At 40.1% G+C, this 27,411-nt stretch overlaps 1 protein-coding gene across 12 annotated transcripts in view; it reads left to right on the plus strand.

The window, feature by feature from the left end:
• Nucleotides 1–27,411, plus strand: part of PATJ (PATJ crumbs cell polarity complex component) — a 309,148-nt gene that overhangs the window by 213,789 nt on the left and 67,948 nt on the right. For all 12 annotated transcript variants that reach the window (XR_004974443.1, XM_036352893.1, XM_036352882.1 and 9 more), the window contains 5 exons: nucleotides 4,047–4,119; nucleotides 10,927–11,019; nucleotides 17,151–17,201; nucleotides 21,436–21,553; nucleotides 25,026–25,159. Coding sequence is in view for 11 of the 12 variants with exons in the window: in XM_036352893.1 (XP_036208786.1) it covers nucleotides 4,047–4,119; nucleotides 10,927–11,019; nucleotides 17,151–17,201; nucleotides 21,436–21,553; nucleotides 25,026–25,159 (469 nt within the window). In the remaining variant the exon portion in view is untranslated. The remainder of the gene's footprint in view (nucleotides 1–4,046; nucleotides 4,120–10,926; nucleotides 11,020–17,150; nucleotides 17,202–21,435; nucleotides 21,554–25,025; nucleotides 25,160–27,411) is intronic.

Raw genomic sequence — 27,411 nt, forward strand, 5'->3', positions numbered from 1 at the left:
CCAGGCATGTGCCCTGACCCGGAATAGAACTTACAACCTCTTGGTGAATGGGACAGTGCTCCACCAAATTAACCACCACACAGGGCAGGGCTGGGTTAACTGCTTGTTTAAAGTGTAAATGGCTTCTCTCCTTTGGTTCCCCTCCTCCTACTTCTTTCTCTTTAAAATTGCTGCCACCCTAACCAGTTTGGCTCAGTGGATAGAGCATCGGCCTATGGACTGAAGAGTCCCAGGTTCGATTCCAGTCAAGGGCATGTACCTTGGTTGCGGGCACATCCCCAGTAGGGGGTGTGAAGGAGGCAGCAGATCGATGTTTGTCTCTCATCAATGTTTCTAACTCTCTTCCTCTTCCTTCCTCTCTGTAAAAAATCAATAAAATATATATTTTTTTAAATAAAATAAAATAAAATTGCTGCCATCTCAGTTCTTTACTTGCTTGATCCTGAGGTGTGTGGATGAATACTCACTAGTAAGTGGATTATAAAAGATTATGGACTGTAACTTCTAATAGCAACTTTCTTCTCTCCATTGAGAGTAATTGTAGGTTTTCTATTCTGTGAGACTTAAAAAAAAAATTAATAGTGACTTCAAAGGCTATTCAAGTCATACTAATTTGGAGGAAACGATTAAATTACAAAAGGATAATTAGGCTGATTTGAGCTAACTAGGTCTAGTTAATCATGATTTCTCAATAAGAATTTATGTACAGCCCAGCCACTGTGGCTCAGTGGTTGAGCATTGATCTATATCAGGGTTTGATTCCTGATCAGGGCACTTGCCTGGGTTGCAGGCTCCACCCCCAGTGTGGGGCATGCAGGAGGAGGCCTATCGATGACTCTCTCTCATCATTGATGTTTCTGTCTCTCTCCCTCTCCCTTCTCAGAAATCAATTTCAAAAAATAATAAAAAATAAAAGAATCTATGTGCAGTCATATTTTTAATGCTGTTAACCTTTGAAAGAGAGAGAGCCATCTGCTTAATTACTGCCAAATATACTCTGCCCCTGGGGCTCTGGTTCTGAGTAGACATGTCCTGTCAACTTTAGACTCTAAGCTAGAGCTAAGCTTTCTTGTGTTTGTCAATGGGGGAAACTGGATAGGAAAGGCAGTTACCACTGGGGAAAATGCTATCCGTACCCAGGGGTGACTGACTACGTCTGGGTATGAGCACACTGCTGAGAAATGTATAGAACTCCCTGAAAAAAAAAAAAAAAGCCATCTTTCAACATAGTAATGCATGCTGAAGGCATCTGTAATGCTGCCAGAAAAAGAGAGATACAGTATATTCTTCGCACTCTGTATCGATTTATAGTCCCCCCCCCCCCTTTTGCTTTGATTTGGCTGGTGTGCTAGATAGTCCAAGAACCTGAGAAGGTGAGAGCAGGAAATGGCACCTAGACTTCATCTCTTTATTTATAGTCTGCCTCGTTCCCCAGAATTTATATCAGTTCAGGATTCGTACAGTTCAATCTACTGAAGAGATCAGGAAACTGATTTGCTTAGAAGTTTCCCCCCAAACATCCTATAGCTAGTTAGTGGCAGTGCTAAAATTGAAACTCCTACCTCTGTCTCCTTATTGAAGTGATTGATTGTTACATTTATTTTTTTTAAAAAAAAAAAGCTATGTTAAATACAAACTATTGGCCAGGCACTGCATTTGCCCTAGATGATGTAATACTAGTACAGATTAGGAAGGACATGAATCTTGTCTTTGGAGTGCTTACCCTCCCCGGGCGGGGCGGGCCGGTCGCAGATTTGAAGCAAACATTCATACAAATCGGTTACGTAAATTATGAAACAGTCCTATGATCATTGTTTAGGGTGCTATAAACATATAATGGAGATCCTAGAAGGCTTGTTCCAGGAAATGACATTTATGGTGAGCTGTGAAGGAGAAATGGGAATAAATCAGACAAAGGGTCTGGGCAAGAGGCATGCATGCAGAGCAGAAGAGATGCGAATGAGTGAAGGCCCTGTGGTGAGAGGAGCTTGGCTCAGCTGAGAAATGGAGGGAAAGCCAGCATAGCTGGAGTGGAGCAAAGTGAGCAAGAGGACAACAGGAGGCCAGAGATGGGAACCGGGCTCAGACTGCCCAAGGCCTCAGGCCTCCACAATTCTGGGCTTAGGAGCCTAAGTGCAATAAGAAGTCACAGAAAGATTTTAAACAGGGCATAGAAATATCAGATTTTTGTTTTCAAACCATAACTTTGCTGGGTGCAGAATAGCTTGGAGAGAGGATGAAGAGTATAAGTAGGGAGACCCCATAGGATGCTCTTACATTAATACCGGTGAGAAATGATGATGGCTTATACTAGGATAGGATGGAAAGAAGTGCAAAGATTCAAGATACGTTTTGAAGGTAGAATCAACAAGATTTCTTTTTTTTTTCACAAGTCAGGGTTTTTTATTTAATACATTCTAATCCAATAATAACAGCAGTAAATAATCACTTTGAAAAACAGGCAGGTATCCCCTTTCTGTGGAAGAAAATTAAGTCAACGTTTTCTACATGGTAGAAGGGAGGCAACTGCTGGTGTCCATGGTTAGACAATTCAAGAATCACTTGGAAATGTCTACAGCCATTTCCCCCCAAAAATCCATGGCAACCGGTTGGGACACAGCTACTTCAAAGGGTAAAATGTCCTATTTCTATGTGGTTTTATTAACAGGGACTGGGTTGCACTCGTATAGCATGGATTGGATATATAATTGAGGTGTGAGAGGTTTCAAGAATGACTCTCAGGTTCTTGGCTGAAAAACTGGGCAGATACTGTTGACATTTACACAGGTGGAAAGGAAATTGACTGTGGAACCCTCTGGGGACTGAATGGGATAAAGAGCTCTGTTTTATTTAAGATGCTTGTAAGACGTAGAGTAGGGTATGCAGATCATAAGCCCAGAAAAACATCTGGGCTAACTATGTGAATTTCGAAGACCTCGATATATAGACAGTGTTTGAACTTAAGGAAATAATTTGCCTCGTTGAGGTTATTGACCTCGAATTGGAGGAGAAGGATGGGTGGAGTATAAATTTAATAGAGGCATTTCAGGTAAAGGCAGGCATGTGATTAAAGCCCCAAAACAGAAACAGTGAGGGCCAATTGATCTTTTTCTAGTTGGTGAGAAGTGAGAATATGGGGTGGGATTGTGAGTGCCCTCCTAAGTCAGGTAGTGGCTATCCTATCTACACTGGTCATCTTGAGAGATCTGTGAACAGCCTTAAATCCTTACACAGCAGTAAGAAGCATTTTTTGTGCTTCATTAGTTTATGTTGTGAAACCTTAAAGATGGACTTAACATAAATCTTGAGATAATGGTATATTGGTCGTGCATCATGAAGACTGAAGGGTAAATCTCCCACAGAACCACCGCCTACCATTTGTTAGTAACATAGTGGAAATAAGCCCAAATAATCAGACCTGGTATTGTAGGAGTTGTACTGTGCCTGTCACCCCGGTGATGAAGTTCCAGCTCCCACCTCCTCTGCTCCTATGAAGATGATGAGGAGTAGGATTACCCTAACCCACAGAGCCTTGCATGTCTGGATCTCTGCTCTCCCCATCCATCACTCCTCTCACAGAGTCCACCCATGTGGGGACTGTCCTATATATCCCATCATCCTTCACTTTGCAGAACAAAGTAAGAAGCCAAGTGAGGAGACTGGGAACCTTTCCAGTTCAAAGAACAAAATGCTCTAACCATTAGCGGGGCCTAGAGGTTACACACACCCTTTTGAAAAATTTATACTCCTCAGTGCTGAAAAGGTTGATGGCTTTCCAAAAGTGAGCCTCTGCAGCACCTGCCTTACTAAGCAGGATTTGGCCAGCTTCTAGCATCATCATTCTTTGTCAGTAATAATTGTATCTTAGCATCCCTTGAGTAATATATTTCTTTTTGTGTCCAATAGTTTTGTATGTTATGTGTATATTTTTAATTCTGTAGTGCTGTTCATACATTTTCAAACTGAGAACTGAGGGAATGATGATAACTTGAGCCAAGCACTTGGCATGCACTGCGTACTGATTATGCCTGTGTTAACATCCGCAGAAATGAAGATGCGGTCAATCAGATGGCCGTTGCTCCCGTTCCGTTACCATCAAGTTCCCCATCTTTTATTGAGGTAAGATGGCTCCTAATTAGCTTATAGTGAATATATTAGATGGGTTTGTCATAATTCTTTTTTTCCAAATCTAGCTTTTTTGACTTTCAGTATCTTATATTCCAAATTCATGAAATTTATTATCTAGGGAATATACCTAAGTCAAATAGAAAGTATTTGAAGTACTAGTACGATTATAAAGTAATCTAAAACAATGTTAAACAAACACTTTAGAAGTTAACCATATGATTATTACCTTCCTCAAAGTTTCTTAAAGTTCTTTTCTAGACATAGAATGTGTCATTTCTTAGAAAACTCTCTTTTTTAATAACTGAATAGTAGTACCCCTTTCTTTATGGTTTCAAAACACTTTAAACCTATGATTGTAGGTGTCTTTAAATAATTACTTTCATCTACTGATAGGGAAAGTGATAACACAACAAGATTGCTATCATAATGATCTGTTGAGAGAGAGAGAAAGAGAAAGAGAGAGAGAGAGAGAGAGAGAGAGAGAGAGAGAGAGAGAGAGAGGGAGAGAGAGAGAGAGATGATAACCAGTGTGTCTTCCCAGCTGAGGGAATATTACATTCTCTTTATGTTTTTTAGTTATTGAATTATTTTTTAATTTCAAAAGGAAATACATAATTATTATAACTAATCGAATGCAGATTTATTAGAAGAAAAGGTTGTTTTTTCTTTCCCCACCTCCCCAAGGATGTTAATATTTACCGTTTAGTATCTCGCCATACTTTCTCCTTTGCCTCTACAACAAAAATAAAGTTGATTTCCCCCACACATCTTGGCCTCTCCACCCCTTTGTCTTTGTTTCTATTGTTTCTTCTACCTGGATGCCTTCCCACTTTCTCCTTATTAATTCTCAACCACTAATTCCTTAAAGAATTACCTTTTTGGAAGCCCTTTCCACATGTTCTATGACTCAAAGTGAATAAAATACTAGTAATTAATAGAGAAGGTGTAAGTCTTCAAATGAGAGAGGCTGTTCTTCTGACCAGCTTCATCCCACACAATTCCCTTCAGTAATCTTTACTCCCTTCACAGTTAAATAATACTCATGATTCCTTGAAAAGGTAAAAATTATCCTTTGTTCTTTGTGCGATGTCACCTGGGCCTTATAGAAAAAGAAGACCCATTTCTAGATGGGTTTATCAAGGATTCTGTTCCTTGTAATTCCCTCATTATCTTAATGTTTTAATACTGTCAACATTAAAATCAAATTTAAAAAAGAAAAGAGAATGTAGGATTGGCCCTGGTCGGTGTGGCTCAGCTGGTTGGGTGTCATCCCATACACGGCAAGGTTGCTGGTTCGATTCCCAGTCAGGGCACGTGCCCAGGTTGTGGCCCTGATCCCCAGTAGGGAGCATGCAGAAGGCAACTGACCGATATTTGACCCTCACATCGATGTTTCTTCCTCTCCCTCTCCCTTTCTCTCTCTAAAAATCAATTTTTAAACCTTTTTTTAAAAAGTAGGATTGTAAGCAACACTCTAAACTGTATGCTTTTGAAGGATGAAGCTTTTTGTCTTCTTGATCATTTAGTCCTCAGTGCCTCGCACCTAGTACCTGCTTAATAAATATTTATGGGGTAATTGAATTGCAGGAACCATATTTTGGCTTTTCTACTGTATCCTTGATGCCTTATTTCAGTGTTGAGTACTTCTTATTGATTCAATTCATTCTGCTGCCATTTACCAACTATCTACTTTGTACAGCATACAGATTAATTGCAAATAGTCTCTACCCTCAAAGAACTTAGAGCAGTGGTTCTCAACCTTGGCTGCACATTAGAATCACATGGGAATCTTTTTAAAATCCTGATTTCTGGGCCTCATCCTCCGGAAATTCTGTTTCTTTGTTACTAATGTTGTGGCCCCACCCCATAACAAAGAAACAGAATTTCTGGAGGATGAGGCCCAGAAATCAGGATTTTAAAAAGATTCCCAGGTGATTCTAATGTGCAGCCAAGGTTGAGAACCACTGACTTAGAGTCTTATAGTAAAACATGTGTATTACTAAAACAAGATGCCCTCAGAGATAAAGCTGTAGGAGGAGTTCACAGGAAATGAATGGCTTTTCCTGATAGGAGAAAAGCTATTTCTGATCAATAGATTGTATTTTAAAATACGAATATGATTAGGGTTGGATAAGAATGTGGGAATAGCACAAATAAAAACACAGAACTAAAAAAAAAAAAAAAAAAAGGGTGTAAAATGGGAGAAAGTATAAGGGCTCATGAAAGGGAGTAAAAGAAATTGGGGTTGGAAAAATAAATTGAGGTCAAATGAGAGAGGCTTGATCTTAAATCTCAGAAGGTTTGAATTTTATGCAATAGGCACTTGGAACTGTTGTAGGCTTGTTGAACAATGAACTGGTCTGATCAGGACTCTACTTCAGGTAAAGGAGCCTAATAGCAACGTCAAAGATGTCTTGAAGAGAGAAACCCAAGTAGGAAGCCACTGCTGTGGTGTCTCTAAGAGGCACTGAGGACGAAGTATACTCAGGTCGTACGATATTGATTCCGTTCTTTGATGAGGCAGGCTTCTATATCTTTTTTTTTTTTAAATATATTTTATTGATTTTTTACAGAGAGGAAGGGAGAGAGATAGAGAGTTAGAAACATCGATGAGAGAGAAACATCGATCAGCCGCCTCCTGCACATCTCCTACTGGGGATGTGCCCGCAACCTAGGTACATGCCCTTGACCGGAATCGAACCTAGGACCTTTCAGTCCGCAGGCCGACCCTCTATCCACTGAGCCTAACCGGTCTCGGCCAGGCTTCTATATCTTTATAGAAGCAGAAACTTTTTACTTCCCCTTCTTCTCAGAAAGTTGTGCTTTTTTTGAGTACTAAGTGAGATGGAGCAGGCCTGATAAAGAATGGAGAGGCTGGTTACCTAGCAAGTGTCATTAGTATAATTTCCACTATATCTTAATTGTACACTGCCTTTCTGGAATTCTGAGCAGCCTAGAAGGAATGCTCCTGATTGGGGGTAGAAGAAAGAAATTCAAACTGTCACATCTAGTAAACATGACTTTGCAGAAAGAAATATTTGTGAATTTAGGCTGGCAATGAGACAAATAAGTCATTTTGTGGTTTTTTGAAGAGAACATTGGATTTAGGAAATATGGAGATGAGAAAATTTAAACCAACATTTGTTTTATTTTTTAAAAAAAGAACTTTGAATTATATTAGGGGTGTATAGTTGCAGGTTTTTTTCTTTTGCTTTTGCTCAGCAAAATCTTAAAAGGAAAACAGTTGTATGTACTAATACACTCTTTTGTTGTGTTAAATGAGAGAAGATGGTAGGGAACCACACTATGGAACATTTATCTGATCAGAGGTGTTTTCCCAGTCTATGATAACATCTTTACCTAATTTGACTTTTATTAATAGCCTACTCTCAAATTTAACATAAATTGCTGCTGCCAGGGTTTTCATTGTCTAGTTGGAGAAAACTATAGTCAAATAGTTGGCATGAAAAAAATGAATTAGTATTAAAAATAAAAATTTATCATTGCCCCTCCAAAAAAATGGAGAAGATTTTTTTGGAGGAGCCCAAGGGAGGAAGTTTAGAACGACCCTGAATATTTGCAAGAGACTTCTCAGTGGGGATTGAATAGAATTTCTCACCAGTCTTTTTGTTTTACTTATTTATTTGGGGAGAGAGGGTAAAGGCTGTGTTAAATGTGTAATCACGAGCCTTGCCTTTTCATTTGTCTCTAAAGCATAATGCATCGTGGAATCTAATGACCATGGCCTTCTTGGGGAAAGGTCATTCTCCTTGAGCAGCCTCGGCTGAACAGGCAGTGTTGGACAGGTGGTTTGAAGATCACAAGAGAGGAAGGAATACACAGCCATGAGGATTAGCTGAATCATCTTAGGTGTCAATGGGCCGCTGTCCATCAGCCAGATGGCCTTCTCACCACCGTGATCCAATCATGTTTTGGAAATCATGCTAGCTGACCTATTTTCCCCTTCCCATCTCTGACTGATTCCTGTTTTCTAAGCTCCTGGTCAGCGGGGTATTTTGAAGGCTCCTTAACACATATGAGCCATTCTGCTCTCAGAGCAGAACCCATGTTGTTTTGTTCTGTGCCTCATTAAAGCATGAAACTCTTTTATAAACTTTAGCTCTCCTAAAAACCTAAATGTTCTACTGCAAACCTCTCTCAGTTGGAACTTCCTTTTTACCTGACTCTCCTCTCCATCTGTAGTTTGACTTTAAACCCCTCTATGGAGCCATTTCAAACTAAACTGGTAAAGCTTTAGGAAGGGCTCGTGTTACAGTTAAAAAGAACATTGAATCAAAAAAAAAAGAACATTGACTTTGAAATGCGATAGGCCTAAGATGAATTTTAAAATGCATCAAACAAAGGAAATGAATGAGGCACAGATTTTGAATTCAGAATCTTTCAGTCTCATTGGGGATCTCAATTCTGTACACACATAATTAAGTCACAAATGAAACAATGTCACATGTCTTAAGTTCAGGTAAAATATTAGATGAGTTAGAGGAAGAAGCGATGATTTCAGCTAAGAAGGAAAGGATTTATTGAGTAAGTAGCATTTGAGACAGAGCTTTGTAAGATGTAAAGGGTATTCTCTTTTGTTTTTATTCAAATCATAATGAATACATAGGCTTCGCCGGCCAGTGTGGCTCAGTTGGTTAAGCATCGCCCTGAATCCCAGAGGGTCATGGGTTCAATCCCAGGTTGTGGGCTTAATCCTCAGTGGGGGGTGTGCAGAAGGCAACCATTAATGTTTCTCTTTCTCTCTCTGGCTCTATCTCTAAAATCAATAAAAACATTTTTTAAAAAGATACTGCATTCAAAAAAAAAAATTCATAGACCATTTGCAACCTAGACTGCTTTGCCCATGTTTTCTTAAATTTTCTAAGTTGAAGCATTAAGCGACTGTTTTCTCCCCCATTATAGTGTTCATTTTCTAAAACCAAGAAACTATATTACTGAGAAGTATAAAATTAAAGATTCCTTTCATTTTTTTAAATGCTTTCTTTCCTATACTCATATAAGGCAACAGGGCATGGATTAAGAACCTGTCTCAATAAAAGCTAGAAAAAAAGATCAACTATACTGGGTGCTGTGCTAATAGAACTTTTACATGTTTATCCATTAAACTTCAAGGCAACCTAACAGGGTAGTATTTTTAATTTGGTATTTTTATCTGTACCTTAAAAACAAGTACTCAGATTTGAAAGTAATGCAGCAAATCATATAAGTCTAAGTAGCAAAGTTAAAATTTGAATCCAGATCTCACCAATTCTAATGTCTGTGCTACTTTCTTTCTTGGACTTTTCTTTTTTTTCTTTTCTTTTTATTTTAGCTCATTTCTCATAACTCTCCTTTATTTTTTTTAAAGACATGTAATAAAACACACTAATTCTTCTATAATCAAACTGTACAGAAATAACTAATGCAACATTTCCTAATCCCTAATCCTACCCCTCAGAATTAGCAATTTTTAAAAATGTGTTCTATATGCTTACAGATATTTTCCCTTCTACAATATATTTGTTACATACGAAAAGAATGCCCTAATTTATAGTCTTTCAATGGTGTGTAAAAATTCCTGTTTCTGCATTATCAATACTGAATGTTTTCTTTCTGTTCTCTTGTCCATTTGATAGATGAAAGAATGCTATATCTGCTCTAATTTGCATTTCTTAAGTTATAAGTGAGGTAGACTGTCCCCAAATCAAAACTATTTTCTCTAAAAACAATCCCATTAGAATTTGTAGTAATCCCAGAATGGTGATATTTTAAAATAAAAATCTAGATAAACACAAGCAGATACTTCATTTATTATCCTTATGTGCCCTTAAAAAGTAAAGAAACTTGTAGTTAATTAACTATAACATTTAATGTCATAATTCAATTGAGAAGATCCCTAATGTGTTTTGGAATTTTAATGGGTCTTATTATTACCAGATGTCTCATTTTTGTTAAATAAGTATTTTCAGTAGTCTGCAGAAAAAATCATCAAGAAAACAAGTACTCAAGTCATCCATTGTTTCAACCAGTATTTGTCAAATGTTTCCATGTGCCAGGCAAGGTGCTTAGGTACTTGAGTTGCAGAAATAAGATAAATACAGTCTTTTTTCTCAAACAGTTTAGTCTTGTGCAGAAAATAAACATCTCAGAAAGTTAGGCTGGAGGAACAAATAGCTAACTCTAAGAGGGTAAAACAAGAAGTAAACTTATTAGCTCTTATTAGAAGACAGCTGAGGATAAGGCCGGGCTTCAGGTTTGCTCGATCTAGTGGCCCAGTTCTTTCCATCAGGGAACCAGTTCTTTTCATCTCTGTTTTTGTTGTCATTCATAATGCCAGCTTCATCCCAAGACTGGTTCCCTCTTGCTTGTGGGATGGCTGGCCATGACATTTTGAGCTTCCTGCTTTCTTGTTTATTTGGGATGCACTGGGACTTTGGTTCTTTTAAGATCAAGAAGGACTTTTCCAGAAATCTCCAGCAGACCTCTGTTTGTGTCTCATTGACTAGAACTAGAACATATGCCTATTCTCACAAAATCATTGGCAAATGAATGGGATTAACCTTAAGGCAGTCAGGCCTCTTGGAACAGAACGTAGGGATGGGGGGGGGGGGGGGGGGGGGGGGTGTGGCTGGCCAGGATGCCCTTCTACTGGAAAGAAAGAAAATAGGAATGCCTTGGAGAGAAAACAGTACCCACTGCGATAATAAATCAAGCAACTATGATTGAGCATCTGTACAGTTCAGGTCACTGTGAGTAAAGAATGACATCGGTGCCATTTTTCTTTTCAATGTCCTCTAGGATCAGAGCAGCCCCGAACCTGTTAGTAGTGAGGAAGACGGCAGTCTCGGAGTTGGTACTAAACAAGTGCCTGAAAGTGAAAGCTCCAAACTGGTGAGAATCCTGGGCGGTTTTCATGCAATGTTCTCTTTAACGATGTATTATTTATGTTTGTGCCACTTCGGAGAGGACCAACTGTTAACGTTTGCTTCTCTAGGAATCTTCATCTGAGCCATTCCATATAGTGAGCGATTCATTCACTCCAAAGACTAACATACATATTCTCCCACCTTCTTCACACTTGAACTATGCTGTCTGGAACTAACGAAGCAATCTCTCTTATAAGATTTTTTTTTTTTAATAGTGGGTATCTTTAAGCATAAGACTGTGCTGAATTAATCCTATAAGTTTAGAAAGATAAGTTGATTTTATTTCATTGATTCATAGGAAAATATACTCAGACTCACCCAGGGACTAGAGTATTAGGAGAGAGGCAGTTTTGGAGAACTTCTCTTTCTGTGCTCTAATGTTCAGTATTGTATTTAGTGTTATTGAACTTCTGGGTACTAGGCATTTCCTGATCCTCGTAATGTAGATGAAGAAAACTTTCTTTTACATATGAGCAAACCGAGGGTTGATGGTAACTAACTTGCCAGAGGATGTTGTAGACCTGGAGATGGGTCCCGTTTGGTCGGACTCCCATGCCTTTGCTCATAACCTACCTTTGTGTTTGGCAGCCTAGCACTTGCAGGGTTATACTTCAAGTTCTAAAAAGAAATTTGGGCTTCTTTTTCTCTGAGTTCCAAAATGTTAAATAAATGGCCTAAATAATCATTCAGTGATGCTTGGATCCAGCTGGGGGGTTGCACTTTAATTAACTCTGCACTACTGCCTCGCGGAGAGGCATTCTCCAAAGATATACAAATGGCCAATAAATACATGAATAGAGACTCAACCTCATTAACCATTCGAGAAATGCACATCCTAGGATGGCTATAATAAAAAAGACAGATAATAACAAGTGCTATCAAGGATGTGGAGAAATTGGAGCTCTCATATCTTGCTGGTAGGAAAGTGGTACAGCCAGTTTGGAAAACAGTTTGCAGTATTATTTAATAGCTAATCATTATGGACCTATCACTATAGTAGGCACTTTAAAATATTACCTCATTTACCTGACAAAAAATAATATGCCATGTGATGTCTGATACAGGTTCAGTTTATCATTTTGACTGCTTAAAAATTATTCCTAAATATTTTTAAAATGCTGGTTTCCAGGTTTGGAAAAATAATTTAAAATGCATTTCTGATGATCATAGTATTCTTATTAGGCCTTCCAGGCTGGAATTCTCGGATGTATATCTGCTTGTTTTTAAAACAAGGCCCTGAACTGTGTGCTCAAAATCCATTATTACCTCCCATTGGCACTCCCTCAAGAGCTTCGGGATTCTTGCAAGCAGACATCACTGTGTGATACTTATTTTCTGTTTCAGATCCAGTAGGAAAACTGCATTTATAGCAAGAATGTAGGAAGTTCCCGTAAGGAGCAGGAGAGAATGTGTCTGAGTCAGCATTGGCCTCTTCTTTGTGACAGTATGCAAATTGCCAGTGGCTGAGTTCAAGTCCATTCAGATATGCCGTATTTTTCACAGCTCATTGTACTTCATATCTTGTATTTCTGAAAATCACTTGAGATTTGCCTAGATGATAAATTTAGTTTTCCTGGTCATAAAAAAGATAGTAGATTTACTAGTACAGTCAAGTCTACTTCCTTTACAAAAAGTCATGAGAGAAAAGCTTTTGACTTTTTCTTCCATTATCTTCCCCTCTGCATTGTAAATGAAGATAACATAGAGCCCAGCCCCTGTCCTCAGTGGTTGAGCATCTCATCATTGATGTTTCTATCTCTCCCTCTCCCTTCCTCTCTGAAATCAAGACAAATATATATGCTTTTAAAAGATAACATAGAGAGCAAGGGGAGCAGGTAAGGTAATCTCATGAACTGAAACACAGCAGAACGATAGGTGTATATTTTAAACATAGATTCACACCTTTGATGTTCCCTACCTTACTTTCACTCCCAGCCACTCTGGAGACTTGTTATTCAACTTGAAATTCAACTTGCCGAGAAGGAAACTATTGCTTACCAGATTTTTCTAAATTGAGAAAGCCACCTTACTGTCCTAATTAATTAGCACCAAGGGCCCAGAGGAGGAAAATGCCAGCTCAGAGCCCAGAACTCAGACTTTCTTACCCGCCTCCAGTGCCCTGTCCCCTGGATCCAGAGCTTCTTAGAAATAGTGGTGCCCAGCCACTGCTCTTTGAGTCTGTAAGGTTTTCACTTCCCTGGGGAAGCCTTACTTGCTGACATAATTTTAAGATCCTCTCATCTAAAACCTATGTTGATTATTTTATCTTTCAGAGGAAGCAGAACTTAGGCAAGTGTGTATTGAAGGCCTGTTGTGTCCCGGGCACTGTGCTGGCCATGGGTCAAATCCCAGTGAGCAGCACACACAGGTCTTACCTTGAGGGACCTTTCAGAACTGCCGGGGATAATGGCAGCTGATGCTTCCGTAGCATTTACTCCAGAAGGCATCCATCTAAATGTATTAATTCATATGTAGATGACTGTCTCTAACCTTACTTTATAGGTAGGAAACTGAGGCACGGAGACACTCAAGTAATGCAGGTCACTGCAGGATTTGAATCAAACTCTAGATAAGTCCTCATGCTGATGATGCTATTGGAGGGGAAGTTATGGTGCTGTGGGAGCTTTTGCTAATGGACTTCCACCTAATCCGGGTGGTTAGATGAATGCTTAGAAATTAAGTTGGGACTGACCCAGGCAAATGTTGTTGTCTTCTTTCTAGTGTATTCAGAGGCTACAAAGTAGAAGTCCAAGGACCTAAATCAACAGTAGACCATTTGTGTTTGTTGTTCATCTGATAAGCAAGTTTTTTTTAAATTGTTAAATTTGAATATTTTGAGGCTGAGCACTCTGTCTAGTTTGCTGTCTTATACTCAGTGCACTTCATTCATCTACATTTAGCTCCCTTAGGCCTGGTCCCTGCGAGTGTCTTCTCCTGATTTTAAAATTGTTAAATTTGAATATTTTGAGGCTGAGCACTCTGTCTAGTTTGCTGTCTTATACTCAGTGCACTTCATTCATCTACATTTAGCTCCCTTAGGCCTGGTCCCTGCGAGTGTCTTCTCCTGATGGATCTTTTCTGGAGTCCATTTCATTTTCATCAGCAGTCTCTTGGTTACAAGAAATAAACTCACAACTTGACCTTTTAGACAAAAGAGGAAAGTTACTGGTAGGCTACAGGTTCTTTTTACTTGACCGCAGCAAGGGCAGGGTTGACAGCCTCAGGGGCGGTGGGAACCAGAGGCCCGGTGCTGCCAGACAAGTCTCTGCGTGTCTGCTGGAGTCTGTTCTGCTGCAAACCTGCGTCCTCAGCATGGTGTGAGCGTAGCTGCCACCCCTCCTCAGCCCATCTGCCAGAAAGGGGCTGACTCGCTTCCCCAGGGTCCACTTTGGAAAAACCACAGGATGTTCTTGTGTGGCTCAGCTTGGACCAATTACTGTGGCCAGATAGACAGGGTGTTTTGATTACCAGCTTTGGGACAGAAGTCAGTGAGCTTCAGTGATTATGCTCCCATTATTATGTAATTATGTAGACTATTCCCAGTGTTGCCTTTTATGTCCACCCATCTGAAGCTGCTTCTCTTGATCAGAGTAATTTGCCTGGCCCACAAAGCATTTTCTTTCAGGAGCTCACCGTACTGTACTGAGGGTTATGACATAATGCACACAGAACGGGCCAATCCGTTTGTCTCGCGAAGGGATGATCTCTCTACACTGCTTCCTCAGTCTTCTTACTTACGGCTCCCTTGTGCAAAGCCAACACCTCAGCATGTCCCGGGACCTCAGCTTTGAAGGTGCCAAGAGCTCCCTGGATGAAGTAATTGGGAGATCAGCAAGTTCTAAATTTATGTTTAAACACAAAGAAAGTGACTCACCTAAGGTCACTGCAGTGGCTAGTGCCATTTGTGTCTGTTACTGCACAGGCGCAAAATAACAGCATGACTTGTTCTGACCTAATGTCAAATCGAAAATGGAATCACTGTGTGGAGGCTGGGTCCTAAGACACTTGTGTGCTTGGGCGGAGGTGAGCAGCACTTTCCATTTCTCATGTGGATTTACCCCTTGGTTTAGGGCAGGAGCTCTGGAGCAGGATGTGTCTGGGTTAAGCTCTGGCTCAGCAAATACCTTAGCCTTTCTGTGCCTCAATTACATCAACTCTAAAAAAAGGATGATAATAGTCCCTAACACACAGGCTTGTGGTAGACATCCACATCTGAAATGCATAGCATTCGAGCTCAGCGGCCACGGTCAGGGCTCAATAAGTCTTAACTGTCATTGTTATTATCATTGCTATCATGTACCAGCTCCATCCTTTGGCCCAGAGGTTCAAGTGTAATCAGTAGAAGCAATGGGACAGTGTGTTGGACCAGATGCTTTTCAGAGCTCTGACTTTCTCATCTTATCAGCATTCCCCAAAGGAGAAAGTGTCCTGTCTGGGTAATTGTTTGCAGCAACCCTATAGTAGAGTTAGAAACATGGATTTATCATAGGTTGATTCCATTTATTATCATCATTAGCATCTTTATTAAATATTTGTTAATTGCCAAATGCCATGCTAAATGTTTCTCTTGTATTGCTCCATTTAATCCTTTTAGCATCCAATTTTCCCCTATTTTTTCAATGAGGAAGCTGAGGCTCTCAAAGGTCAGATATAACCTGCTCACAGTTGCAGAACTCTTAAGTTGGGGAACTAGGGTCACAGACTCCTATCCTCCCACCTAGAAGTTATGCTTCTCATCTTCAGATCACTTGCCTGCCTGCCATCTAGGTTTCTCTTAGGTATTTGCCAAGGGCCAGAATAAACCCATCCTCTCTCCTATCCAGATCAGTCTCTCTTCGTGTTCCCTGCCCTGTCCAGACCAAGTGCAGGGCTCCATGCCTTAGAGTAAACTATCAGATGAACATTTCCCCCATAAACTTGCCTGTAAAAAAGGATGGGACATTGTGGGAGGCAGACATAAACAGCCTTGTCAATTTATCATTGTCTTCATTTATTTCAATTAATTTCCCTTGACCTATGCATCGGTTTCCCATCTATACTAATAAAAGGGTAATATGCTAATTAGACTGAGTCAACCGGCCATCTTCCAGACATCTGACTTCCTTCCAGACAAAGCCATGGTGGTGGGGGCTGAGGCAGAGGCAGTTAGGGGTGATTAGGCTGGCAGGGGAGGGCAGTTGGGGGTGAGATCAGGCCGGCAGGGGGTTAGGGGCAATCAGGCCAGCAGGGGAGGGCAGTTGGGGCTAGATCAGGCTCGCAGAGGAGGGCAGTTAGGGGTGATGAGGCAGGCAGAGGCAGTTAGGGGCAATCAGGCCAGCAGGGGAGGGCAGTTAGGGGTGAGATCAGGACAGCAGGGGAGGGCAGTTGGGGGCAACCAGGCTGGCAGGGGAAGGCACTTGGGGGCGAGATCAGGTTGGCAGAGGAGGGCATTTGGGGGCGAGATCAGACGGGCAGGGGAGGGCAGTTAGGGGTGATCAGGCAGGCAGGCAGGTGAGCGGTTAGAAGCCAGCAGTCCCAGATTGCGAGAGGGATGTCCAATTGGAGAGGGTGCAGGCTGGGCTCAGGGTCCCCCCTCCCCTCCTGCACAAATTTTGTGCACCGGGCCACTAGTAAGTTATGATAGTTTGCTTCTCTCCTAAGTCTGTACTCTGCACTCTTCCATGGGGTTCAGGACTAACTTATCTTTGTATCTCTCAGTATCTTTAATGAATTTTTTTTTGCCTCTAATCAAATATCTTAGGGGGTGGGGTTCTAATATCAAGATTTGAGCTCTGAAAGGGTTTAATATTGAGTATAAATACAAATATATGGGTTACTGGTGTGACAGAATAAGAAAAAAACTGGTCGACATAACCACCAAGGATATCTGATAGGCGTACTGCCTGATAGATCTGAAAGGGTGAACGCATTTGGAAATGACAAGCTTGTGTTTATTTCCAAGACTTAGTCCAGATGGATGTATAGAACTTTTATGCACGGTGTGTTGGTCATTTTTGTAGGAGAACAAAGCCCTGTTAAATCGTACTTGACACCCGAAATTAGAAAGAACACTTGAGCCCTACAGTGCCGCTAATTGCTTGTATCTTTCACTTTCAGGAAGATGTGGTGGCAGATCCTCAGAAGGCAATGGAGTGCTCAACCGATAACGTAAGTAACTTTCACTTAGGTCTTGCTCTACTGGGATGGTGTGCATTATAAACAGGTTCCAGAAGAAAAGGAGGTGATTGCAATGAAATCCCACCCTTTCTTACTGGACAGGAAGTTATATACTAGTATAATATGGCTTACAACCTAGACGTCAACCCACAACTGTGTCACCGATTCTGTGCAAGGTGTGTGGAAGTATCCTCTGTACATCTCCTGGTACCAACATGCCAAGCAGGTGTTTAAAAGTGGGGCATGCCCCAAAACACACTTGCACCATGTCTTGCATGATGTCATAAACAAAAATGTGAAATGAGAGAACTTGTCATTTTATAACCTTTAGTATTCCTTGTATTTTGAGTTTCACTTCTCTTAAAAACTATAAACTTCTGTCAAATGTGTGTCCTTTGTTGCTATTGAGTATTTTCTTGTTTAAGTCCTGATTCTCATGTCTGTGTGCTTTTATACTTTTGTGCTACTAAAATTTACATTATTGCTATGTTAATTACTTTTATATTTAAGAAACTTGGGATTACTAGAGCTTACAGAAAATATGCGCTATGTCAAATCTTACCAAAGAAAATGCCTTTGAAAAGTCCTCCAAAATCATATGCTAAAAACCTAAGTGAAAACAAATAGGTATATGGAAAAAAAACTTACAAATAACCAAATTCTTTAACTGAAAACCTGTAAGCAATTATTTTTTAAAGTATAGAATCACATTTTTTTACTTTATGTATTTGCAAATACTACTTATATGTTAAGACTTTTTACTGCCACCTAGCTCAAGGCACAGATCAAACATCTCTCAAATTTTACAGTCTGCCTTTCTTCTTCCTGCTGAAAAATGAGCACTTTTAAGGCATTATCCTTTGGGGAAGTGATTACAAGCCTTTTCTGTAGCCGCAGGAGAGAACCAGCCCAGAGATCAGTGGGCAACATCTGCAGCGAGTCCATCAGCTCATTACAAAGAACTTCCCAAACAGCCGAACTGTGCCAAGCCGGAATGAGCGTCCCTGTGGAAGTGGAATGTTCCATCCCTGAAGGTTTTCCATCAGAAGCTGGCTGGTGGTTTATTAATATATTATCAAAGGACATAAAAGAAATTCATAGCTATTATTAACTGAATTCCTAAGTTGTGCCTGGCACAGTGTTAGACTTATTTATGTAGTTTTCTCTTTAATCTTCAAAAGAACCAGGCAAAGTATGGAAGTATCGCCACCAATTCACAGATGAGGCAGTTTGGGGGTAAGGAGATTAGGTGACTTGCCTATGGCCACCAACAAACGTAGCAATTCAGATATTCTTTCGAGTAATAAATTTTTTCTCTATTATGAAGACCTAATGAAGTGTAGACCCTTTCCCCAGAAAAACACCGATAAGTATAATTTTGATAAATTACACTTGGTTTTATAGTTTCCAGAATTCCTTCTTAGAAACCCATTTATTCTGGGTTAAAAATCCATGGTTTAACTTTAAGAAATAAGTCTCTCAACTTAAAAAAAACAAACAAAAAAAACTGTGGTTGGGCTCCACACCCCTAGGCACCACAGCACGTGGGGATCCCAGTATTCATAAATTTTAAAAGCTCCCTAGCAGTTCCTATTATGAAGTACTGGTTTAGTTAGGTTGGATGACTTTTAAGTCCATTCCTATTCTCAGATTTGAATATAGTAACATTCAACAGCAAATCCAATCTTTTTTACCTTTCATCCTTAGTAGTTTGGTTTTGTGTCAGTAGGTGGGTCACGGGAGCATATGGTTCATCAATTACCACACCTACCAACAAGAGGTCTGCTTCTAAATATACTTGTTTGGATGTTTTCCTTGGTTTCTATGGACTGTTTCCTGTGGGTTTTTTTTTTTTAATTGAATTCAATTCTACCAATATGTATTGGAAACCTATTATGCACAATGAGAGGGGATGATACAAGGAACTGGGATAGAAAGGTGAGGAACATATATTCCCTGCTATTTGTAAAAGTCATGCTGTAGAGCTTGCTGTCTCTTGTGCTTTCCTGTTTTAAAATTCACATGATTTTTTTTTTATAACAGAACTCTGCACCTTACAATCACCTTTGTTATCAATGTTCTTTCATGAGATGATACCAATCGGAAGTTAGATGTAAATACCATATGAGTTAAGATTAGTCTCATTCACAGCAAGAAGTTCCTCTTTTACATAACAGTTGGGATGTGATCAATTTCAGGTGATAAGGTGTCTCCATGGTGACATGCATCCAAGCACCTCTCATATGATTACTATACCATTCTTATTTGACTATATCGGAATCCGCAAAACATGGCATCCAATTATGGGTCTAAGGTGGCCACTCGAGGTAGTACCATTTCATCCACTTTCCAACTAGAGAGAAGGGGAAAGTAAGATCCTCTCCTTAAGAGAACAATCTGAAAATTATGTAGTTCATGTCTGTTTACATTGCATTGACCAGGACGTCCTCTGTGGACACATCTAACGTCAAGGAGGCTGGGAAAGGTGGTTTTTAGAGTAATCAGACATCTAGTTGGTTCTATTGTTCAGTGTTCTGGTAGAAACCCCTTGTATGTCATTCTTCCACTTCTCTCCCTTTATTTTTTTTAATATGTGTTTATTGATTTCAGAGAGGAAGGGAGAGGGAGAGAGAGAGAGAAACATCACTGATGAGTGAGAATCATTGATCGGCTGTCTCCTGCACTCTCCACACTGGGGATTGAGCCTGCAGCCCGGTCCTGTGCCCTGACCAGGAATTGAACCGTGACCTCCTGGTTCATAGGTTGATGCTCACCCACTGAGCCATGCCAGCCAAACCCCTCTTTTTAAAAGTACTGAAAATATGCAATCGAATAAGTCTTTTTATAAGTATATGGCTATTATTAAATGATGGTGATAGAAAAACTACAGGAGAAATATGAACATCTGTTCAGTTTTTGCCTAGCAGCTGTTTGATACACTTGTAGCATTCTTCACTACCAACTTTAAGTCCTACCTCTTCCTCTAATTAGCTGTGTGATTTTAATATGTCACTTGACATTTGTGTCTTGTTTTCTTTCTCTGGAAAAGAGAATAATATCATGTAACTTTCAAGGTTGTTCTCCTGATTAAATGAATTCATGGATGTAAAAGTGTTTTTGAAAACTGGAAAGCACAATACAGATGTACAGTGGGTGGTATTGTTGCACACTGCACAGGGCCTTGTAGTGAGGCACTGCCTTCCACTGACAAATCTTGAGGTGTTATCATTCTGGAGAAGTTACCTTGATCCTATTTCTAGAATCCAGGGACAGCCTGGTGCTTCACTGCCTCCACCAGAATCTTCCAGCTGGGGATGGGTTCCCTGGCTAACTACAGATCCAGAAGGCAGGTCAGGTCACTACCTATATTTCTTAACTGCCTGTTAAGTGAGCATGGAGTCCTTTTGGTTTTTCTTAGTTTTCCGATACTAATATTCATTGGTAGTATCATCAATAATAATCTAGAATCACAAGTTAATTTTCTAAAGCTCACGTGTACCTTCACTGAATTACTGTACCTTCATTGAATTACTCACTCATTTTCTACTCTGAGTTTCCATGTCTTCAATGTTGCTCTTCTATATGCATTTATCCGCTTACTTTTCATTCATTCATCAAACATGTATGGAGGCCCTACTATTTCAAGCACTGGGGACCAAAGGCAAATAAAGTACAGTTCTTCGAGGTGACTTAAATGTATTTGGTGTACCTGGCACTTAGTAGGCCTTCAGTAGATGTTTGTTGTCCCTTCCTCCTCCCATGTTGCTCAGTTAACCTACCTGGTGCACCACTGACTTTTGTGAATGTGTCCAGGAGAGACGGGTGGTGCTATATGCTCAGAACATCTGCAGTATAGATTCTTTTTCATTGGGCATGGCACGGATTTAGGGACTTCACATAGATTTCATCAGAATAAGGAGAAATTATTAAAATTTTGGTTTTGCTTCCCAGCCCCAGCTTCATGTACAGACCACAATGATAGAGTATCTTCCACTTTAATCCTTCTCCCCTTCCTTGATCCATTCCTCACCAAAGCATTTTAGACATAAAGTTCAGTAGGGAAGCATGGGGAATGGGATAGAAATCATCCTAACTTCCTCTTGCCCCTTCCCCTACCCTAAATTCTCAAAAGACATTACTGGAATGCACTATTGTTTTGGTAACAATACACCAATTTTAAAGTCTCTCCTCTTTGACATTAGTCAAATTTTTCTTCCTTTTGTAGGCTGTCAGCCAGATGAAACAGCAAAAATATTCGACAAAAGTCTCCTTCAGTTCACAAGAGATACCTTTAGCACCAGGTCCATCATACCATTCAACAGAGGCAGTCTCCACGGGCTGTGGTAAGTTCTCTCTCTGAGCAGAATGGAATTGACTCATACTTTTAAAAAGGAAGGGATTGTCCTAGCCAGTTGTGCTCAGTGGTTAGAGCACTGGCCATTGAAAGGTCTCAGGTTTGATTCCGATCAAGGGTACATATTTAGGTGGTAGGCTTGATCCCCCAGTGGTTGGGACAAGTGTGGGAGGCAACTAAATAATTGATGTGTCTCTTTCACATCAATGTTTCTCTCTCTCTCTCTCCCTCTCTCTCTCCCTCTCCCTCCACTCTCTCTAAAAATCAATGAAAAAAATATCCTCAGATGAGGATTAAAAAACAAAACAAAAAAAGACCAAAAAAAAGGAAGGGATGGTGAGGTCCTGAAAAGAGCACTAGACAAGGAGTCAGAAAGCTGGGCTTTGTACCCCTCCTCCACTTCCTTAGCTTTGAGCTTGGCCAAGTCACTTTACTTCCTATACCATTTTCCTCATCTCTACCATTGGGATTACCTATTGCATATTGAATATAAAAGTACTAGCAGGAGAAAGGCCCTCAGTAAATGCTGTTTGAATCTGAAGCTTACAAATTATTCTCTAATCTCTCCAAAAGATTGTGTTTACTTCATGAGTAATGTCTCTTAAAAATCATTTGAGCCAAATTGTTAGCCTTGCATATGTTGATGTAAGCTATTTGAAGACTGATAATTTTCAGTGCTTAGAGAAATTGGTATTCACTCTCTCTCTCTTTGAATTCCTGGCTTGAATTATAATGACTGGCGGTTGAAAATAGAACTTCAAAATGAATAATGAGTATTTCCATTTTGCTTTTATGCAATATAAGTCAGTTAAAGGGGGGGGAAAGGAGGACTATTTACACCACCATGCTCACCAATGGCAAAGCATAAATCTACATGAATTTTTAACATGACTAACACCTTATGGTATTTATCCTTTACATATTTTTCATAAATATTAGCTCATAAAAAATTTAACATGCAGATACTATTCTGAAGAGCTGGATTTTTACTAAAATACCTGAAGAATGTGGTCAGCAAATGACCCCTGGGTCAAATTTGGCTTGCCCTCTGTTTTCATATGGTCTGCAAGCTACACATGTTTTTTATATTTTTTAAGAGTTGAAAAAAATCAAAGGAATATTTAATGACAATGATGTGAAATTCACATTTCAGTGTCCATAAGTAAAATTTTATTGAACACTCATTTGTTTATATCTTGTCTCAGGCTGTTTTCACACTCTAAGGATAAAGTTGAGTGGTTGCAACAGAGACCATATGCCCTATAAAGCCCAACGTATTTACTACCTGGCCTTTTACTGGAAAAGTTTGCTGACTGCAATGGAGACCAACTGAGTTTTGATCATATATATCACATATGTATGCCTCAATAACAGAAATTAATCATCCTACAATTTAATCTGTGGAAATGTATTCAGTCAGTCACCTACTTATCCAGCCTTTATTGGGGACTTGGTATGCATGAGGCTCTGGGCTGGATCCTATGAGAGAAATAAATAGCGAGACTTAGTCCGGACTGGCTGGGGTGAGGCAAAAGTGGCAGAGGGAAGGAAGGGCCATCGCCAGCATCTCTGACTATGTGTTCACTCTCTTCTCACTCGAGACTAAACTAGTCATTTACAAAGGAGTATAAACTTTTTAAAGCACCCATGAAATGGATGTACATTGTCTTTATTGTTAGTAAAGGGGATATGAAGTATGAAATACACATGCTGCAAAAACATCAAGAGGCAAATCAGGTTTATAACATTCTACTTCTAATATAGCTTTTTTTTTTTTTATTGTTACTGAGGTTGTGTCCCTAAATTTCTCACTCTTCACCAAGAGACCATTAGATAATAAATTCCATATGGTCAGGAACAGCAGATATATGAATGCTACAATCTGCCAGACCCTGGGCAGGGTGCCTCACACACATTTCATTCCTCTAACAGCCTATTAGGTGGTGGTTCCATCATTTCTCTGACGAGGAGTGAGTGTCAGTTGCACCCACCTGCTAGTTTTTCTCTTGGGAGCTCAAATTCAAACTTGTGCCCTCTTGTCACAAAGACCATGATTATTGCTTAGTCAGAGCAGAACCCCCACAGACTTCCCTAGAGCCTGTTCCCTTTTGTTTTATACCAGGGATTAGCCAACTTTTTCTGTAAAGAGCCAGATAGTAAATTTTGAAGGCTTGCGGGCCATCTGGTCTCTGTTGCAGCTACTCCACTGTGCCATTGTAGTGTGATAGCAGCCGCAGACTAGATGTAAATGAAGGAGCAGGGCTTTGTTCCAGTGCAGCTTTATTTGTGGGTGTTGAAATTTGAGTTTTACATAATTTTCAGGTGTCTTGAAATACTATTTTTCTTTTTTTTTTTTCAACTTTCTAAAAATGTAAGTCATTCTTGGCCCTCAGGCCATATGTAGTCAGTCCGCATGCCCTTGCTTCCACATAATTTAATGAGGTTTGTGGGTCTCAGCGTGGCCCCAGTGCATTAGCTGCAGGTGACCAGCAGATGGGGCCCTCTGTTATCAGCCCCTTACTAAATTACATCACACGTAAGAATCAATACTCATGATGACCAAACTTAGTTATAAAAAAAAGAGACATCTCTGAAGACTATTATTTGTATAAGACTCTTGAAAGAGTATAAGACCCATTTGGTATAAGACCCATTTGACTGTTTTGATTTTTCAATGGGTTAGCTTTAGTCATCTGGAAAATGCAGATATGTAGAATTTATGCTAGACAAATGGGTATTAAAAATCATTTCTGCCTGGCTAGTGTGGCTCAGTGGTTGAGCATGGACCTATGAACCAGGAGATCACAGTTCAATTCCTGGTCAGGGCACATGCCTGGGTGGCAGGCTCGATCCCCACTAGAGGGCTTATAGGAGGCAGCCAATTAATGTTTCTGTCTCTCTATCCCTCTCCCTTCCTCTCTGAAATCAATAAAAATATATATTAAAAATCTTTTCTCAGCCAATAAATTTTTCTCTCCTAGCTTTTAGAAAAACCCAGTCTAAAACAATAGTTCCAAAAAGTAAATCTTTATAAAAGAGCAATAATACATACTTTTAACAAGCTTTTCATTTATGGAGCCAGCAATTAATTCTTGAGTTGTGTTTATATAACACTTTTTTTTTTTACTATGTATACATTTGGGATCATTTTTAGGTAATTGATTTTGCTTGTTTTTTTTCAGTTACATCATAATTTATGGTGTATTTTAAGATTGAATATTTTCAAGCTAACATGGATGATTTAGGAAGGGGGTTAGTTATTGCTTTAATCTCAAAAGTGTCATAGGAATGTCATGTTTCATCTCTGGGTGAATGGGCAGGAATGACCCAGCCTTTTCCTCCGCGGTGCTTGGCAGAAAAAGAGTGAAATGATAAGCACATGCAGAGCGTGCACTCTACCAGTGTGCGAGCGGAGCTTCGTCTCCTGCCTGCCAGTTACTCCGTGTTCACTCCTTCTCCAGGTGGTTTCCAGGCGCCTCTGTCAGTGGATCCTGCCACGTGTCCCATTGTCCCCGGCCAGGAGATGATCATAGAAATATCCAAGGGACATTCGGGGCTTGGCCTCAGCATTGTGGGAGGAAGAGACACACCCTTGGTAAGTTTCTACATGTGAAATGTAGCCACTGTCACAAAGTTACTCTTGAGCCTCCTCCTGGCCATGTGTCACTTCATGGAAGAGTTTGTTTTTTATGGTATGGGGAAAATAAATAATTGTAAATGGGCTTGTATCCATATTTTGGGCAGCTTTCAAATGTTTCTGAGTGTTTAATAGTCAGGATTTTGTCCATCTAGGATGCTGAATATTTTTTATAAGTGCTTATTAGATCAACTACATCATAGCAGCATTTAGAACTATTATAACAATGTTCAGGATGGTGCCTGGATATACAAACTGTAAATATAGGTATGAACTGTTGCTGTTATCATCATCATTATTATTTAATGGAATGCTAGATAAAAGTATACATCAGTTCTAGCCCAGCAATTTAGCTTTGCTTTACTTTCACATGGTCTCATCCAGTCATAATTTTTTTTAAATTGGTCTAGAATGTTAGTTTCTGCTTGGATGATAGATCTTTGATTATGTAGTACCTTTTGATTGTCACTAATCAATAGTGCCATTAGAATGTAAAACATCATGGGTTTTTATTTCCTCAAGATGTGATTAATCAATGCATGTATATTTGAATAAGTAATGTATTCACAAAGTTAAATTGACACAAAAGGATATGAAGTGAAAAATAAATATCCCTCCTGTCCTTTTGCCCTAGGTTTGCCCTCTACCCCACCCTCAGCTTCAACCAGGGCCTCTCCTTAGAGACAATCACTCTTATTAATGTATATGGTTTTTTTAAATAAATATTTTGATATTTCTTTTGCCTATTTTATTTAGTAAGGAATAAATTGTATATGCCAGGTTTACAGATAACAATAACTATAATATGATTAATAAAATGATGTTTCCCATTTTTGGCAGGAATATAATGTTTCTGTGCTAGTATCAAGGGGTGAGAAGGTCCTATTCTGTTTTTCTGTAACAGCTATTAGCCCCCTAAAGCACTAGGCAACCCAAACACAGTATATGCTACAGAAACCTGGGTCTTAATGCCTTGCCCATGTTTCCTGGTCATGGTCCTTCTCTCTTCTGCTATCAGGCCCAACCTAGAGAGTCCCGATGTTCTGTTCCATCCTACTAGCGAAGCACCTGAGCCTGATGTGCTCAGAGGCCAGTGTTTGTTTATTAAAACACTAGAGACCCAGTGCACGAAATCCATGCACTGAGTAGGGTCCCTAGGCCTGGTCAGCAACCAGGGCCAATCTATGGGGTGATTGGGGGGGCCCTGCTGGCACCCTCCTTGGCTGGCCTGGGGCCTACGGGTTGGGGGAAGCACCCTGGTGGTCAGTGCATGTCATAGTGATCGGTTGTTACGCTGTTCAGTCAATTTGCATATTAGGCTTTTATTATATAGGATTTCATCTTCTTCCGTTTGATGAAAGCTTGCTAAAAGCTTTTCTCCAGAGTTGAGGATAACTTATTTCCTGAATGATCTCCATTTGCCTCTGCAGGCAGGAACTGCTGCGTGTGGCTTCCCGTATGCACTATGTTTTTCCATCAGCATGGATAGAAGTAGAAACAGCTAATTTAACTAGCTCAACAGCCAGTTTTAGCTCCCAGCCTTTTCATGGGTCTTTGCCTTCTTAAGGCTGCCGAACTTTTCTACATTTCTCATTGTTTGGCTTGGAATGCTCTCTGTTATTGAGAAAAGGGGTAAACTCTTCCTTAAGTTTCCCTTTAAGTGACTTGATCTGGGTTACATTTTTTCATTGTATTTTTAATAAGGCCTCCTAATTATATGGGATCTGGTCTTCGAGCTGTTCATAGAAATGCTTTGGCCCACCCTCCAGCCAGCTCCTACTATGGACAGAAAGTAACACACCACCAACATAGCACCAGAGCAGACCCCGTTCCCCAAACTTGCAATGCAATCCAGCCTCTCAGACCTGCCCCACTCCCCTCAAATTGCTCTCTTTCTGCCCTCTTCCCTCCCCACTATCCTCACCAAGATTTTTACCTTCTATAGAATGTCTTGCCTAACTTCTTCAGCTTCTATGGCCTCTCCTCTTCTGATCTCCGAGCAGATGGTTGACTGTTCATTTCTCTGATAGCTCTCAGTCATATTTCCTCTCGACCATTTATCAGCTGGGACGGGTTCCTTAACCTCTCAGAGTTCATTTCCTGACCCATGATCTATTAGTGGGTAATCTGTAATCTCTTACAGAGTGGCTAGGAGGATCGATGAGATGACCAGTATATGGTGCTTAGCCAGGGTGCCTAGCACATAGTAA

Source organism: Myotis myotis, unplaced genomic scaffold, assembly GCF_014108235.1.
Source record: "Myotis myotis isolate mMyoMyo1 unplaced genomic scaffold, mMyoMyo1.p scaffold_m19_p_2, whole genome shotgun sequence".
In the NCBI taxonomy this organism is placed as follows: domain Eukaryota; kingdom Metazoa; phylum Chordata; class Mammalia; order Chiroptera; family Vespertilionidae; genus Myotis; species Myotis myotis.